The sequence below is a fragment of the Bombina bombina genome, chromosome 6 (genome assembly GCF_027579735.1).
Source record: "Bombina bombina isolate aBomBom1 chromosome 6, aBomBom1.pri, whole genome shotgun sequence".
NCBI classification, from domain to species: domain Eukaryota; kingdom Metazoa; phylum Chordata; class Amphibia; order Anura; family Bombinatoridae; genus Bombina; species Bombina bombina.
In genome coordinates this window covers 1,016,798,496-1,016,816,292 of record NC_069504.1, presented here as the reverse complement: position 1 = coordinate 1,016,816,292, position 17,797 = coordinate 1,016,798,496, and the positions used below count along the sequence as shown (strand labels likewise).

At 40.2% G+C, this 17,797-nt stretch overlaps 1 protein-coding gene across 1 annotated transcript in view; it reads left to right on the top strand.

Annotated features, from left to right (window-relative positions):
* Positions 1-17,797, top strand: part of LOC128664064 (damage-control phosphatase ARMT1) — a 74,938-nt gene that overhangs the window by 46,460 nt on the left and 10,681 nt on the right. Inside the window, exon 5 of the mRNA XM_053718739.1 lies at positions 13,181-13,346. Within this exon, the coding sequence (XP_053574714.1) occupies positions 13,181-13,346 (166 nt within the window). The remainder of the gene's footprint in view (positions 1-13,180; positions 13,347-17,797) is intronic.

Below are 17,797 nucleotides of genomic sequence, written 5' to 3'. Positions count from 1 at the left end.
ATGCTTCTCTGGGATCCCCTTTGTTCAGAAATAGCAGACATATATGGCTTTGGCGTTGCTTTTTGGTAATAATAAGGCCGTTTAATACTGCTGCGCACCACACTTGTAATATGCCCAGCAGTTAAGGGGTTAATTAGGTAGCTTGTAGGGTTAATTTTTAGCTTTAGCGTAGAGATCAGCCTCCCACCTGACACATCCCACCCCCTGATCCCCCCCTGACCCCCCTCAAACAGCTCTCTTCCCTCCCCCACCTCACAATTGTCACCGCCATCTTAAGTACTGGCAGAAAGTCTGCCAGTACTGAAATAAAAATAATTTATTATTATTTTTTTAATTTTTTCATACAGTCTGCAGTGATGGATCCCCCCTTACCCCACAACCTCCCTGATCCCCCCCAATACATCTCTCTAAACCTCCCCCTCTAACTATTTGCCGCCATCTTGGGTACTGGCAGCTGTCTGCCAGTACCCAATTTGCCCCCCAAAATAGTTTTTTTTTTACTTTTTTCTATGTAATACTTGTTTTCTGTAGTGTAGCTGGCCCCCCTAAACGATCTACATCCCTCCCCCTCCCAGATCCCTTACTAAAGAGCTAAGATCCCCCTGCTTCCACATTGGTCTTTTTTTTTTTTTTTTCTTTCATTTTCGGCATAATTTGCTTGCGCGCGCCCCCGCCCCCCCGGCCGCAATCGCCACTCCGGTAATAACAGCAAAAGAGGTAAGATCGCTTTGGGAAATAAAATGAGGCTGCTACAGATAAAGGCTGCTACCATCAACCAACGAAATTGTTAGTATCAGTGCCGGTTCAGAAAGGGCCACAGAGTGGCCCTTTCTGCATCGGTATGTAAAATAGGGGATTGCAGTGATGCCTCAATATTGAGGCATCACTACAATCCCTTGGAAGCAGCTGGAAGCAATCGTGATCGCTTCCAGCACTTCAGACAACAGAGGACGTACCAGGTACGTCAATTGTCACTAAGGGAGTTTTTTCCTATGACGTACCTGGTACGTCCTCTGTCATTAAGGGGTTAAACTGCTTCATCAAATCTTTTTATTTTTAAGTGGTAATTAAATTCTTTAAAACATCGTAAAAGCTATATGAATACAACTTTAAAAACCTAGATATTTTTCATTGTTACCAAACATAGCTATTTGGCAGCTCTATCTCTTGAACTTCTCATTTCGTAGACCTTATTTCCCCTTTTCTTCTATCAACCATCTTGTGTATACTGTTTGCCATGTCCTGGCTCCATGTATCCATATACACTACTTGGCAGATACTCCCCAAGGTTCTTATGCTCTCCCAAGTCTACCGACCCCATCTCTTCTTTTTTTCATATCACCGAAATCAGTTTCCTCCCATGCAACTTTTAATCCCCCTGACCTTCATTTTCCCAATTGCTATTTCTTCTTGCCAAGCATCCATATGTCTCACTCATCCTCAGTATTATCACCCTTTCTATTTTTCCATCCTTTGCTTTCATTGTATGCGTGCACAGCTGTAATTGTTTGTCTATTGTTTATATTTGTTATGCTTTCCCTTTCCTTATGTTTGTCTTCTGTATATGGGAGAGCATACCTCTATACCTCTCAGGTCAATAGTCTACTCCGGGAGTCTTGGGTGAGAGTCTCATTGGGGATTCCAACACTCAATGAAGTGGTTCATTGGCCATAGATACAATAAAATATGTTTGAAACTAAAAACTTGGCTCATCTAAAAAATTGTGTAATTCATAAAGACTTGTACCCATCCATTGTCACATCCTCGAGTCACTCTCATAATCAGCAGAGCAGTATCTGTCGTGTACGCGTTCACCTTTCTTTGCATAGAAGGAAGGATACTTGTATCACAAAACCTTTACAGAACAAATAAAAAAAAACTCTTTCTATAAAACAGTGCACGCTAACATATGAAGAAAAATGAGACCACTTTGTCAGCTTTGAAAAATAGATACACATAAGCAAGCGCAAAGTCTAAATTCCGCATGCTGAGCATAAGTAGTTAAAAAAATCCTTTATAGTAGTTGGTATTTGTCTTTTTTAACTGGTGTACCTGGACTGAAGATGTCCCCTGTTTTTAAGCACTGTTTTGCAATTGTCTTTAATTACCATTTTAAACATATCATCTGTTTTATTTGTACTGTGGATTTGCACTATTACATTATTACTTACATTTTAAAGGGACATGAAACCCAAACTTTTTATTTCAAGATTTCGATAGAGAATACAATTTTAAACAACTTTCCAATTTACTTGTATTATCTAATTTGCTTCCTTCTCTTGTTATTCTTTGCTGAAAGGTTTATCTAGGAAAGGTCAGGAGCAGCAAAGAATCTAGGTTCTAGCTTCTGATTGGTGGTTGTGTGTGTGTGTGTGTGTGTGTGTGTATATATATATATATATATATATATATATATATATATATATATATATATATATATATATATATATATATATATATATATATATATATACTGATTGTCATTGGCTCACCCATGTGTTTAGTTAGAAACCAGTAGTGCATTGCTGCTAATTCAACAAAGCATACCAAGAGAATGAAGAAAAATGATAATAGGAGTAAATTTGAAAGTTGCTTAAAATTGCATGCTCTATCTGAATCATGAAAGAAAACATTTGGGTTTCATATCCCTTTAAGTAGTTGCTGCAAGATAGTGTGTTTTATAAATCTCATTATTGTACTTTTTAGCTATTTGTGCACCCGCTAGACTATCCATGCATATATATCATGTATTGGTCAACTCACCCAAATATAAATGCAAATATAAGAAACGCTAGAAAAATATACAGTAGGTCAGTGCTTTCCAAACTGTGTGTCGGGACACGCTAGTGTGTCGGCAGCAGTGTGTAGGTGTGTCCCTGCTTCAGCACAAATTTTTTTACATTTTTTTTTTTGGTTTCTGACTTTCCGCCTGCCTGCTACTCATATCACATGGTTGACACGTGATTGATACCTAGGGGGACACAGATCATCTTAACCTATTGGCTCAGCTCAGTGGGAACTGAAACTATTCCCATTGGCGGCTCCTGACTGCACGTGTAGTCTCCTCAATCGGCTTGTGACTGCACGTGTAGTCAGTGAGTGGGACAGCAGTGTGTTTGCAGTGCGGGCAGTAGTCAGTGCAACTCGCAGAGCTCTGAGGGCGGCAGCTTAAATGCTGAGCTGAAGTCAGAAGTCAACTAGCTCCCAGTAGTGCATTGCTGCTCCTGCTCTTGATATATGGATAGGAAGTGGAAGCTTAAAAATGCTTGATGATGAGATGTGAGTGTCTTTATCTAATATTCCACCAAATATTCAGAAATTGTGTTCATCCCATCAATCTCATACATCCCATTAAAATAGTAAGTAGCTAATGGTGATATTAATGCTTGCACATACATACTGTTACTTGTAAATACATTTTGTTATTATATAATTTATGTATGTGTCCGTATCTTAAAACAAGTTAGTTTAACCTCCTGTTTGCTGGTACAACTGAATTACTGTGTCGCGAAATGATGTAGGTCTAAAAAGTGTGTCACCAACATGAAAAGTTTGGAAAGCTCTGCAGTAGGTGATGAGATGTTGCCTTTATGACAAGAAGGAAAAAAGGCAACAAGTGTGTCTGGCCATTATTAGGGAGGTTGCACAGCTGACTGGATCAAACCATTGGGTGTACAAAAACAATGTGGTTATGTTACCAAAGCACCATTCCCTGATATCGGCCCTTTCTAGAACTCAGTCTGAAGTGACCGTAACAATTACTATGTAATTTCTTTACTCTCTTATGTTTGTATTACAAGACCAAAAGTGAGTATAACTCATTTCAATTTACAAATGTAGTATTTTCCCCCCTTTTCTTACTAGATTAATGATGCATTTACAATCGGCTAGATTCCGAGTTTTGCGTCACTTAAAAAGCAGCCTTAGCTGGTCCTAACGCTGCTTTTTAACGCCCGCTGGTATTACGAGTCTTGCAGGTACAGGTGTACCGCTCACTTTTTTTGCCAGACTTGGCAATACCGCAAAATCACTTACGTAAATTGCGTATCCTCTTTTTTTCAATGGGACTTGCATAGCGCCGGTATTACGAGTCTGCCAAAAAGTGAGCGGTAGACCCTCTCCTGTCAAGACTGGTACCGCATTTTAAAGTCAGTAGTTAAGAGTTTACACTACAAAGCTGTAGCATAAAACTCTTAACTAAAGTGCTAAAAAGTACACTAACACCCATAAACTACCTATTAACCCCTAAACCGAGGCCCTCCCATATCGCAAACGCTAAAAGAAAAATTTGAACCCCTAATCTGCCAAACCGGACAGCGCTGCCACTATAATAAATATATTAACCCCTAAACCGCCGCACTCCCGCCTCGCAAACACTGGTTCAATATTATTAACCCCTAATCTGCCGTCCCTAACATCGCCGCCACCTACCTACATTTATTAACCCCTAATCTGCCACCCCCAATGTCGCCACCACTATATTAAAGTTATTAACCCCTAAATCTAATTCTAACCCTAACACCCCCTAACATAAAATTTAATTAAAAGAAATCTAACTAAAAATTCCTATCATTAACTAAATTATTCCTATTTAAAACTAAATACTTATCTATAAAATAAACCCTAAGCTAGCTACAATATAACTAATAGTTACATTGTAGCTAGTTTAGGATTTATTTTTAGTTTACAGGCAAGCTTGTATTTATTTTAACTAGGTAGAATAGTTATTAAATAGTTATTAACTAATTAATAACTACCTAGCTAAAATAAATACAAAAGTACCTGTAAAATAAAACCTAACCAAAGTTACAATTACACCTATCACTACACTATAATTAAATAAATTAACTAAATTAAATACAATTAGCTAAATTAAATTATCTAAAGTACAAAAAAAACTAAACACTAAATTACAGAAAATAATAAACAAATTACAGATATTTAAACTAATTACACCTAATCTAATAGCCCTATTAAAATAAAAAAGCCCCCCCCAAAATAAATAAAAACCCTAGCCTAAACTACCAATACCCCTTAAAAGGGCCTTTTGCCCTATCAGCCAATCGGAATCTAAGGGACGCCATCTTTCTGTGTTAGTCGTCGGATGAAGAGGATGCTCCACGTCGGATGTCTTGAAGATGGACCCGCTCCACGCCGGATGGATGAAGATAGAAGATGCCGTCTGGATGAAGACTTCTGCCCGTCTGGAGGACCATTTCTGCCCGGCTTGGATGAGGACTTCTGCCCGTCTGGAGGACCACTTCGCCCGGCTTGGATGAAGACGACTCCTGGTAAGTCGATCTTCAGGGGGTTAGTGTTAGGTTTTTTTAAGGGTGTATTGGGTGGGTTTTATTTTTAGGTTAGGGACTTAGGGCGGCAAAAGAGCTAACTGCCCTTTTAAGGGCAATGCCCATCCAAATGCCCTTTTCAGGGCAATGGGGAGCTTAGGTTTTTTAAGATAGTATTTTATTTGGGGGGTTGGTTGTGTGGGTGGTAGGTTTTACTGTGGGGGGGGGGTTGTTTGTATTTTTTTTACAGGTAAAAGAGCTGATTACTTTGGGGCAATGCCCCACAAAAGACCCTTTTAAGGGCTATTGCTAGTTAAGTTTAGGCTAGGGTTTTTTATTTATTTTGGGGGGGCTTTTTTATTTTAATAGGGCTTTCTTCTGTTATGTGTGATCAGTCCACGGGTCATCATTACTTCTGGGATATTATCTGCTCCCCTACAGGAAGTGCAAGAGGATTCACCCAGCAGAGTTGCTATATAGCTCCTCCCCTCTACGTCACCCCCAGTCATTCTCTTGCACCCAAAGACTAGATAGGAGGTGTGAGAGGACTATGGTGATTATACTTAGTTTTTATAACTTCAATCAAAAGTTTGTTATTTTACAATAGCACCGGAGCGTGTTATTACTTCTCTGGCAGAGTTTGAAGAAGAATCTACCAGAGATTTTCTTATGATTTTAACCGGAGTAGTTAAGATCATATTGCTGTTTCTCGGCCATCTGAGGGAGGTAAAAGCTTCAGATCAGGGGACAGCGGGCAGTTGAATCTGCATTGAGGTATGTAGCAGTTTTTATTTTCTGAATGGAATTGATGAGAAAATCCTGCCATACCGTTATAATGACATGTATGTATACTCTACACTTCAGTATTCTGGGGATGGTATTTCACCGGAATTACTCTGTAAAAGTACATTAAACCTTTTAATAGGTATTTAATTCATGTTAAACGTTTTTGCTGGAATGTAGAATCGTTTGCATTTCTGAGGTACTGAGTGAATAAATATTTGGGCATTATTTTTCCACTTGGCAGTTTGCTTGTTTTGATTATGACAGTTTCGTTTCTCTCTCACTGCTGTGTGTGAGGGGGAGGGGCCGTTTTTGGCGCTCTTTGCTACGCATCAAAAATTTCCAGTCAGTTACTCTTGTATTTTCTGCATGATCCGGTTCATCTCTAACAGAACTCAGGGGTCTTCAAACTTCTTTGAAGGGAGGTAGATTCTCTCAGCAGAGCTGTGAGACTTATGTAGTGACTGTGTTTTAAAACGTTGCTCTGTGATTTTTATGTTTAAAATTTAATTAGTGTTACTTTACTAATGGGAACAAACCTTTGCTAACAAGTTGTGTTGTTTTTAAAGAGTGATGCTATAACTGTTTTTCAGTTCATTATTTCAACTGTCATTTAATCGTTTAGTGCTTCTTTGAGGCACAGTACGTTTTTGTTAAATAAGATTGTAACCAAGTTGCATGTTTATTGTTAGTGTGTTAAACATGTCTGATTCAGAGGAAGATACCTGTGTCATTTGTTCCAATGCCAAGGTGGAGCCCAATAGAAATTTATGTACTAACTGTATTGATGCTACTTTAAATAAAAGCCAATCTGTACAAATTGAACAAATTTCACCAAATAGCGAGGGGAGAGTTATGCCGTCTAACTCGCCTCACGTGTCAGTACCTGCGTCTCCCGCCCGGGAGGTGCGTGATATTATGGCGCCTAGTACATCTGGGCAGCCATTACAGATAACATTACATGATATGGCTACTGTTATGACTGAAGTTTTGGCTAAGTTACCAGAACTAAGAGGCAAGCGTGATCACTCTGGGGTGAGAACAGAGTGCGCTGATAATTCTAGGGCCATGTCTGATACTGCGTCACAGCTTGCAGAGCATGAGGACGGAGAGCTTCATTCTGTAGGTGACGGTTCTGATCCAAGCAGATTGGATTCAGATATTTCAAACTTTAAATTTAAATTGGAAAACCTCTGTGTATTACTAGGGGAGGTCTTAGCGGCTCTTAACGATTGTAACACCGTTGCAATACCAGAGAAAATGTGTAGGTTGGATAAATACTTTGCGGTACCGGCGAGTACTGACGTTTTTCCTATACCTAAGAGATTAACTGAAATTGTTACTAAGGAGTGGGATAGACCCGGTGTGCCGTTCTCACCCCCTCCAATATTTAGAAAGATGTTTCCAATAGACGCCACCACACGGGACTTATGGCAAACGGTCCCTAAGGTGGAGGGAGCAGTTTCTACTTTAGCTAAGCGCACCACTATCCCGGTGGAGGATAGCTGTGCTTTTTCAGATCCTATGGATAAAAAATTAGAGGGTTACCTTAAGAAAATGTTTGTTCAACAAGGTTTTATATTGCAACCCCTTGCATGCATCGCGCCGATTACGGCTGCGGCAGCATTTTGGATTGAGTCTCTGGAAGAGAACCTTAGTTCCGCTACGCTGGACGACATTACGGACAGGCTTAGAGTCCTTAAACTAGCTAATTCATTCATTTCGGAGGCCGTAGTACATTTAACCAAACTTACGGCTAAGAATTCAGGATTCGCCATTCAGGCACGTAGGGCGCTGTGGCTAAAATCCTGGTCGGCTGATGTAACTTCTAAGTCCAAATTACTTAATATACCTTTCAAGGGGCAAACTTTATTTGGGCCCGGTTTGAAAGAAATTATCGCTGACATTACAGGAGGTAAGGGCCACGCTCTACCTCAAGACAAAGCCAAAGCTAAGGCTAGACAGTCTAATTTTCGTCCCTTTCGGAATTTCAAAGCAGGTGCAGCATCAACTTCCACTGCACCAAAACAGGAAGGAGCTGTTGCTCGTTACAGACAAGGCTGGAAACCTAACCAGTCCTGGAATAAGGGCAAGCAGGCCAGAAAACCTGCTGCTGCCCCTAAGACAGCATGAACCGAGGGCCCCCGATCCGGGACCGGATCTAGTGGGGGGCAGACTCTCTCTCTTCGCCCAGGCTTGGGCAAGAGATGTCCAGGATCCCTGGGCGCTAGAGATCATATCTCAGGGATACCTTCTAGACTTCAAATTATCTCCCCCAAGAGGGAGATTTCATCTGTCAAGGTTGTCAACAAACCAAATAAAGAAAGACGCGTTTCTACGCTGTGTACAAGATCTATTATTAATGGGAGTGATCCATCCGGTTCCGCGGTCGGAACAAGGACAAGGGTTTTACTCAAACCTGTTTGTGGTTCCCAAAAAAGAGGGAACTTTCAGGCCAATCTTGGATTTAAAGATCCTAAACAAATTCCTAAGAGTTCCATCGTTCAAAATGGAAACTATTCGGACAATCTTACCCATGATCCAAAAGGGTCAGTACATGACCACAGTGGATTTAAAGGATGCTTATCTTCACATACCGATTCACAAAGATCATTACCGGTATCTAAGGTTTGCCTTCTTAGACAGGCATTACCAGTTTGTAGCCCTTCCATTCGGATTGGCTACGGCTCCAAGAATCTTCACAAAGGTTCTGGGTGCCCTTCTAGCGGTTCTGAGACCGCGAGGAATTTCGGTAGCTCCGTACCTAGACGACATTCTGATACAAGCTTCAAGCTTTCAAACTGCCAAGTCTCATACAGAGTTAGTTCTGGCATTTCTAAGGTCGCATGGATGGAAAGTGAACGAAAAGAAGAGTTCTCTCTTGCCTCTCACAAGAGTTCCATTCTTGGGGACTCTTATAGATTCTGTAGAAATGAAGATTTATTTGACAGAGGACAGATTAACAAAGCTTCTAAATGCATGCCGTGTCCTTCATTCCATTCAACTCCCGTCAGTAGCTCAATGCATGGAGGTGATCGGCTTAATGGTAGCAGCAATGGACATAGTACCCTTTGCACGCCTACATCTCAGACCGCTGCAATTGTGCATGCTGAGTCAGTGGAATGGGGATTACTCAGATTTGTCCCCCACTCTGAATCTGGATCAAGAGACCAGAAACTCTCTTCTATGGTGGCTTTCTCGGCCACATCTGTCCAGGGGGATGCCGTTCAGCAGGCCGGACTGGACAATTGTAACAACAGACGCCAGCCTTCTAGGTTGGGGCGCTGTCTGGAATTCTCTGAAGGCTCAGGGACAATGGAGTCAGGAGGAAAGTCTCCTGCCAATAAACATTCTGGAATTGAGAGCAGTTCTCAATGCCCTTCTAGCTTGGCCCCAGTTAAAGACTCGGGGGTTCATCAGGTTTCAGTCGGACAACATCACGACTGTAGCTTACATCAACCATCAGGGAGGGACAAGAAGCTCCCTAGCAATGATAGAAGTATCAAAGATAATTCGCTGGGCAGAGTCTCACTCTTGCCACCTGTCAGCAATCCACATCCCGGGAGTGGAGAACTGGGAGGCGGATTTCTTGAGTCGCCAGACTCTTCATCCGGGGGAGTGGGAACTTCATCCGGAGGTCTTTGCCCAAATACTTCAACGTTGGGGCAAACCAGAGATAGATCTCATGGCGTCTCGCCAGAACGCCAAACTTCCTCGCTACGGATCCAGATCCAGGGATCCGGGAGCGGTTCTGATAGATGCTTTGACAGCACCTTGGAACTTCAGGATGGCTTATGTGTTTCCACCCTTCCCGCTGCTTCCTCGATTGATTGCCAAAATCAAACAGGAGAGAGCATCAGTGATTCTAATAGCGCCTGCATGGCCGCGCAGGACTTGGTATGCAGATCTAGTGGACATGTCATCCTGTCCGCCTTGGTCTCTACCTCTAAGACAGGACCTTCTGATTCAGGGTCCATTCAAACATCAAAGTCTAACTTCTCTGAAGCTGACTGCTTGGAAATTGAACGCTTGATTTTATCAAAACGTGGTTTTTCTGAGTCGGTTATTGATACCCTGATACAGGCTAGGAAGCCTGTTACCAGAAAGATTTACCATAAAATATGGCGTAAATACCTATACTGGTGTGAATCCAAAGATTACTCCTGGAGTAAGGTTAGGATTCCTAGGATATTGTCTTTTCTACAAGAAGGTTTAGAAAAGGGTTTATCGGCTAGCTCATTAAAGGGACAGATCTCAGCTCTGTCCATCTTGTTCCACAGGCGTCTGTCAGAAAATTCAGACATCCAGGCCTTTTGTCAGGCTTTAGCTAGGATCAAGCCTGTGTTTAAAACTGTTGCTCCGCCATGGAGTTTGAACTTAGTTCTTAACGTTTTACAGGGTGTTCCGTTTGAACCCCTTCATTCCATTGATATAAAATTGTTATCTTGGAAAGTTCTATTTTTAATGGCTATTTCCTCGGCTCGAAGAGTCTCTGAGTTATCAGCCCTACATTGTGATTCTCCTTATCTGATCTTTCACTCAGACAAGGTAGTTCTGCGTACTAAACCTGGGTTCTTACCTAAGGTTGTCTCTAACAGGAATATCAATCAAGAGATTGTTGTTCCATCCTTGTGTCCAAATCCTTCTTCAAAGAAGGAACGTCTTCTACACAATCTGGATGTAGTTCGTGCCCTCAAGTTCTACTTGCAGGCAACTAAAGATTTTCGCCAAACTTCTTCCCTGTTTGTCGTTTATTCTGGACAGAGGAGAGGTCAAAAAGCTTCTGCTACCTCTCTCTCTTTTTGGCTTCGTAGCATAATACGTTTAGCCTATGAGACTGCTGGACAGCAGCCTCCTGAAAGAATTACAGCTCATTCTACTAGAGCTGTGGCTTCCACTTGGGCCTTTAAGAATGAGGCCTCTGTTGAACAGATTTGCAAGGCTGCAACTTGGTCTTCGCTTCATACTTTTTCCAAATTTTACAAATTTGACACTTTTGCTTCTTCGGAGGCTATTTTTGGGAGAAAGGTTCTTCAGGCAGTGGTTCCTTCTGTATAATGAGCCTGCCTATCCCTCCCGTCATCCGTGTACCTTTGCTTTGGTATTGGTATCCCAGAAGTAATGATGACCCGTGGACTGATCACACATAACAGAAGAAAACATAATTTATGCTTACCTGATAAATTCCTTTCTTCTGTTGTGTGATCAGTCCACGGCCCGCCCTGTTTTTTAAGGCAGGTAAATATTTTTTAAATTATACTCCAGTCACCACTACACCCTTGGCTTCTCCTTTCTCGTTGGTCTTTGGTCGAATGACTGGAGGTGACGTAGAGGGGAGGAGCTATATAGCAACTCTGCTGGGTGAATCCTCTTGCACTTCCTGTAGGGGAGCAGATAATATCCCAGAAGTAATGATGACCCGTGGACTGATCACACAACAGAAGAAAGGAATTTATCAGGTAAGCATAAATTATGTTATTAGATTAGGTGTAATTAGTTAAAATATCTGTAATTTGTTTATTATTTTCTGTAATTTAGTGGGGGGTTTTGTACTTTAGATAATTTAATTTATTTGTTTTTAATTTATGTAATTTATTTAATTATAGTGTAGTGTTAGGGTAACTTAGGTTAGGTTTTATTTTACAGGTAAATTTGTATTTATTTTAGCTAGGTAGTTATTAAATAGTTAATAACTATTTAGTAACTATTCTAGCTAGTTAAAATAAATACAAACTTGCCTGTAAAATAAAAATAAAACCTAAGCTAGCTACAATGTAACTATTAGTTATATTGTAGCTAGCTTAGGGTTTATTTTACAGGTAAGTATTTAGTTTTAAATAGGAATTATGTAGTTAATGATAGTAATATTTATTTAGATTTATTTAAATTATATTTAAGTTAGGGGGTGTTAGGTTTAGGGATAGACTTAGGTTTAGGGGTTAATAACTTTAATATAGTGGCAGCGACGCTGGGGGCGGCAGATTAGGGGTTAATAAATGTAAGTAGGTGGCGGCGATGTTAGGGCCGGCAGATTAGGGGTTAATAATATTTAACTAATGTTTGCGAGGCGGGAGTGCTGCGGTTTAGGGGTTAATATGTTTATTATAGTGGCGGCAACGTTGGGGGACCAATTAGGGGTTAATACATGTAGGTAGGTGGCGGTGACATTGGGGGCGGCAGATTAGGGGTTAATAAATATAATGTAGGTGGCAGCGATGTTGGGGGCAGCAGATTAGGGGTTCATAAGTATAATGTAGGTGGCGGCGGTGTCCAGAGCAGCAGATTAGGGGTTAATAATATAATGTCGGGGCGACAGATTAGGGGTTAATAAGTGTAAGATTAGGGGTGTTTAGACTCTGGTTCATGTTAGGGTTTTAGATATAGACATAACTTTTATTTCCCCATAGGAATCAATGGGGCTGCGTTAAGGAGTTTTACGCTGCTTTTTTGCAGGTGTCTGACTTTTTTTCAGCCGGCTCTCTCCGTTGATTCCTATGGGGAAATTGTGCACAAGCATGTTACACCAGCTCACCGCTGACTTAAGCAGCGCTGGTATTGGAGTGCGATAATGAGCAACGCTCACTTCTTGTCTTTTAACGACGGGTTTGTTAAAACCTGTAATACCAGCGCTGTAGGTAAGTGAGCGGTGAGGGAAAACTGCTCGTTAGCACCGTACAGCCTCTAATGCAAAACTCGTAATCTAGGTGAATGTGTCTTTTTATTTCTTCCTATATCGAATATAAAGGATGTGTTTTATAAAACTTATGACCTACATTATTTTGTTCTGTTTTTTTTTTTTCTCCCTTTGATCGAAGAGGAAATTAATAATACATATATTTTCTTGTTTTATATTTCCCTCCCTGTTCTTCTGATCAATAATATATCATTTTATGGAAAACTGTGTGGATATATTTTTTCTGTTGATTTTTTTTGTTAATTTATTATTGGGTTTTTTTTTGAGAAAATGAATACAAAATTATTAAAAGAAAAAACATAGAACCACTACTTACTATTTACAATGAAACGTGATTGTCTTAATGAATATTTACTTATTTTGTTTAAAAACATATGTAGTAAAGTTTTCGTCTCTCAATATTTTGTTTTTACAGTCCTCCTATTTGTGGGTTTGATGCTTTTAATGAAGTGAAGAATGACAGCTTCTTTCAGTCACACAGTGCTATTCTAGCTTTGTGTACTTATTTACAAGAGCTCAAAAAGGGTATTGCAGAACTCAGCAACAATCAGCAACTGGAAGAGTTCCGTAAACTGCTTGAGGTAATGTGCTGAATAGTCAAGCTAAATTAAGGGTAAAAACAAAATTTATGCTTACCTGATAAATTATTTTCTTTCCTGGCATGGAGAGTCCACAAATACATTCAATTACTATTGGGAATTCAACTCCTGGCCACCAGGAGGATACAAAGAACACCCCAGCAGAGCTGTTAAAGGGACAGTCTAGTCAAAAATAAACTTTCATGATTCAGATAGGGCATGTCATTTTAAACAATTTTCCAATTTACTTTTATCACCAATTTTGCTTTGTTCTCTTGTTATTCTTAGTTGAAAGCTTAACCTAGGAGGTTCATATGCTAATTTCTTAGACCTTGAAGGCTAACTCTTTTCAGAATGCATTTTAACAGTTTTTCACCAGTTCATGTGTTTCATATAGATAACACTGTGCTCATGCACGTGACATTATCTGGGAGCCAGCACTGATTGGCTAAACTGCAAGTCTGTCAAAAGAACTGAAATAAAGGGGCAGTTTGCAGAGGCTTAGATACAAGATAATCACAGAGGTAAAAAGTATATAAATATAACTGTGTTGGTTATGCAAAACTGGGGAATGGGTAATAAAGGGATTAAACAATAAAAATTCTGGTGTAGACTGTCCCTTTAAGTATCACTCCCACTTCCCATAAATCCCCAGTCATTTAGCCGAAGAAATATGGAAAGAGAAGAGGACACAAAGGTAAAGAGGTGCCTAAAGTTTAGAAAAACAACAAAAAGCCGTCTGAGAAATAAAAATAAGTGCTGGTCGTGGACTCTCCATGCCAGGAAAGAAAATAATTTATCAGGTAAGCATAAATTTTGTTTTCTTTCCACTGGCATGGAGAGTCCACGAATCCATTCAATTACTAGTGGGAACCAATAGCCAAGCTAGAGTACACAGAATGCAAAGGGAGGGAAAAACAAGACAGGCGGACCTAAACTGAAGGCACCACCTCTTGAAAAACTATTCTCTCAAAGGAAGCCTCAACTTAAGCAAACATCGAATTTGGAACGTTCTGAAAAAGTATGCAACTAGGACTAAGTGGTCGCATTGCAGATGAGATCCACAGAACCTAATTTTTTTTTTTTTGAAAGCCCAGGAAGAAGAGGCAGCCCTAGAGGAAAAAACCATAAGACCCTCAGGAGGCTGATGTCCAGCTGTCCCCTAAGCAAACCAATTTACGATATGGAAACAGAAGGAGAAGTAGATTTCTGGTCGATACGAGCATTAGAAAACAAAACAAAAAGAGCAATAGAATGCCAAAAATTCCACAAATCCTGCAGATAAAAGGCAAAGAACTCACTACATTCTTTATGTAACAGATGAAATTTAGGAGAAGAAGATTAGGACAGGACTAAGGAATGACAATCTCCAAAAGGAGATAAAGGTTCGCAACCACTATTAGGAAAAAGATCCCAATCTGGTATGAAAAAAATAAAGCATTTACACTTGTAGAGCCGAAAGTTCCAAAAGTCTACAAGCAAAGAAAACGCTAGAGGAGATAAAAACTTCCAAACCAATAACTTAGGATCAATAGAGAGCCTAGGCTCAAGAGGAGCCTGCATAACCTTGAAAACAAGATTAAGGCTCCAAGAGGATCAACCAATCAAAACACAGGCCTGATCATAACCAAGGCCTGAACATCTGGTAAGTCGCTCAGAAGATTATGCAAAAAGAATTGAAATGACAGCTGTAGTGCTGAGCTAGGAATACAATCCTAAGAGCCTAATTTGCAATGAACTGCCACCAGTGGCGGCAAATACCAAGATAACACACTATTATTTGCAGAGAAACACCTCTAGAAAATTATAAGTGGAAGCACAACAGAGATTTGTCACAGCAGTTTCTAAAACACATGTACCGTCTACAACCATTAGGAGACCCCAAACCCTTAGCCCGCATCAATACTCAAAGGAGGAGGAGAAAGGGCAGAGAGATAAAGTAAGGGCGCGCAATGCGATCGCCATTAACAGGGGAGATGAGTAAGATAGAGTGCTCACGCTGAACCTCGGCATTGAAGTAGGCCACGCCCACAAAATGGCCTTTCTTTCAACACACTTGATTGAACTGCGCCATGTTGGCCATTAAGTTTAATGCACCCACATATGATATCAAAGCCCCGATAGGAACGGTACACATAGGCTGACAAACTGGCAGAGAAAAAACCCACTATAAGACTCGCAAATCGGCGCTATTTAAAGTTAGTCTGAAAACAGAGTTGCTGAAAATTGAAAACATGGGATTGTACACAAACACACCCTTAGAGTATTAAAGGAGTACCTAGATGTGATGAGTGCATAGCGATCACACTATTGCGATAGGGGAAAGACTAACCGGCATAACGGCCTGAGCACAAATGGTCAACAACAGGTGAACACATATCAGGCGCTCAAAATCACTGCTCCATAAATAGCCTCCAAATATGCTCCTTTGCTGAAAAAGAAAATATATAAAACTCAATTAACGCTGAACCCCTATCATTAGGACTACAAAGTCCGTAGTAACAAAAGCATGCAGGGATTGAATGTGGGAATAAAATGTCGCCCTGAAACCCGGTCCCCACATACAGGGAGTGCAGAATTATTAGGCAAGTTGTATTTTTGAGGATTCATTTTATTATTGAACAACAACCATGTTCTCAATGAACCCAAAAAACTCATTAATATCAAAGCTGAATAGTTTTGGAAGTAGTTTTTAGTTTGTTTTTAGTTATAGCTATTTTAGGGGGATATCTGTGTGTGCAGGTGACTATTACTGTGCATAATTATTAGGCAACTTAACAAAAAACAAATATATACCCATTTCAATTATTTATTTTTACCAGTGAAACCAATATAACATCTCAACATTCACAAATATACATTTCTGACATTCAAAAACAAAACAAAAACAAATCAGTGACCAATATAGCCACCTTTCTTTGCAAGGACACTCAAAAGCCTGCCATCCATGGATTCTGTCAGTGTTTTGATCTGTTCACCATCAACATTGCGTGCAGCAGCAACCACAGCCTCCCAGACACTGTTCAGAGAGGTGTACTGTTTTCCCTCTTTGTAAATCTCACATTTGATGATGGACCACAGCTTCTCAATGGGGTTCAGATCAGGTGAACAAGGAGGCCATGTCATTAGATTTTCTTCTTTTATACCCTTTCTTGCCAGCCACGCTGTGGAGTACTTGGACGCGTGTGATGGAGCATTGTCCTGCATGAAAATCATGTTTCTCCTGTTAAGTGTGGTCAGTCCACGGGTCATCATTACTTCTGGGATATTATCTCCTCCCCTACAGGAAGTGCAAGAGGATTCACCCAGCAGAGCTGCTATATAGCTCCTCCCCCCTACGTCACCCCCAGTCATTCTCTTGCACCCAACGAATAGATAGGATGTGTGAGAGGACTGTGGTGATTTAATTAGTTTATTACCTTCAATCAAAAGTTTGTTATTTTATAATAGCACCGGAGTGTGTTATTCATTCTCTGGTAGAATTTGAAGAAAAATCTACCTGAGTTTTTTCTATGATTTTAGCCGGAGTAGTTAAGATCATATTGCTGTTTCTCGGCCATCTGAGGAGAGGTAAACTTCAGATCAGGGGACAGCGGGCAGATTAATCTGCAAAGAGGTATGTAGCAGTTTGTTATTTTCTGACATGGAATTGATGAGAAAATCCTGCCATACCGTTATAATGTAAACTCAGCCTTAAATGCAGTAGATGTAGCTGGTATCAGGCTGTCATGTATGTATATTTTACACTTCAGTATTCTGGGGAATGGTACTTCACTGGATTTATACTGTATGCATAGACTTAACCTAATTTGCAGGGACTTGCAATAGGTTTTAAATAACAATTAATTTATTGAGGTTAAACGTTTTTTTGCTGGCATGTAAAAACGTTTATTTCTCTGAGGTACTGGGTGAAAAAATGTTTTGGGCACTATTTTTTCCACTTGGCAATAGTTTTGTTTAAATTAAAGCAGTTCACTGATCTCTCTCACTGTTATGTGTGAGGGGGAGGGGCCATTTTTGGCGCTTTTACTACGCATCAAAAAACTCAGTCAGAGGTTCATTTTCTTCCTGCATGATCCGGTTCATCTCTACAGAACTCAGGGATCTCCAAAGCCTTTTTTGAGGGAGGTAATCATCACAGCAGAGCTGTGAAGATTGTAGTTGACTGTGATAAAAAAACGTTTATTTGTGTATTTTTTCTGCTGCCAGGGTTAGTTATCCTTTGCTAATGGGAACAATCCTTTGCTAAAATTGTATATTTCTTACAAAGATTTGATGCTATAACTTAATTATTTTCAACTGTCATAATTTTTTCTGTGCTTCTTATAGGCACAGTTCGTTTTCATATTATTGTAAATTACTTGAAAAAGCATTTCCAAGTTGCTAGTTAATTGCTAGTGTGTTAAACATGTCTGATTCAGAGGAAGATACATGTGCTATATGTGCTAATGCCA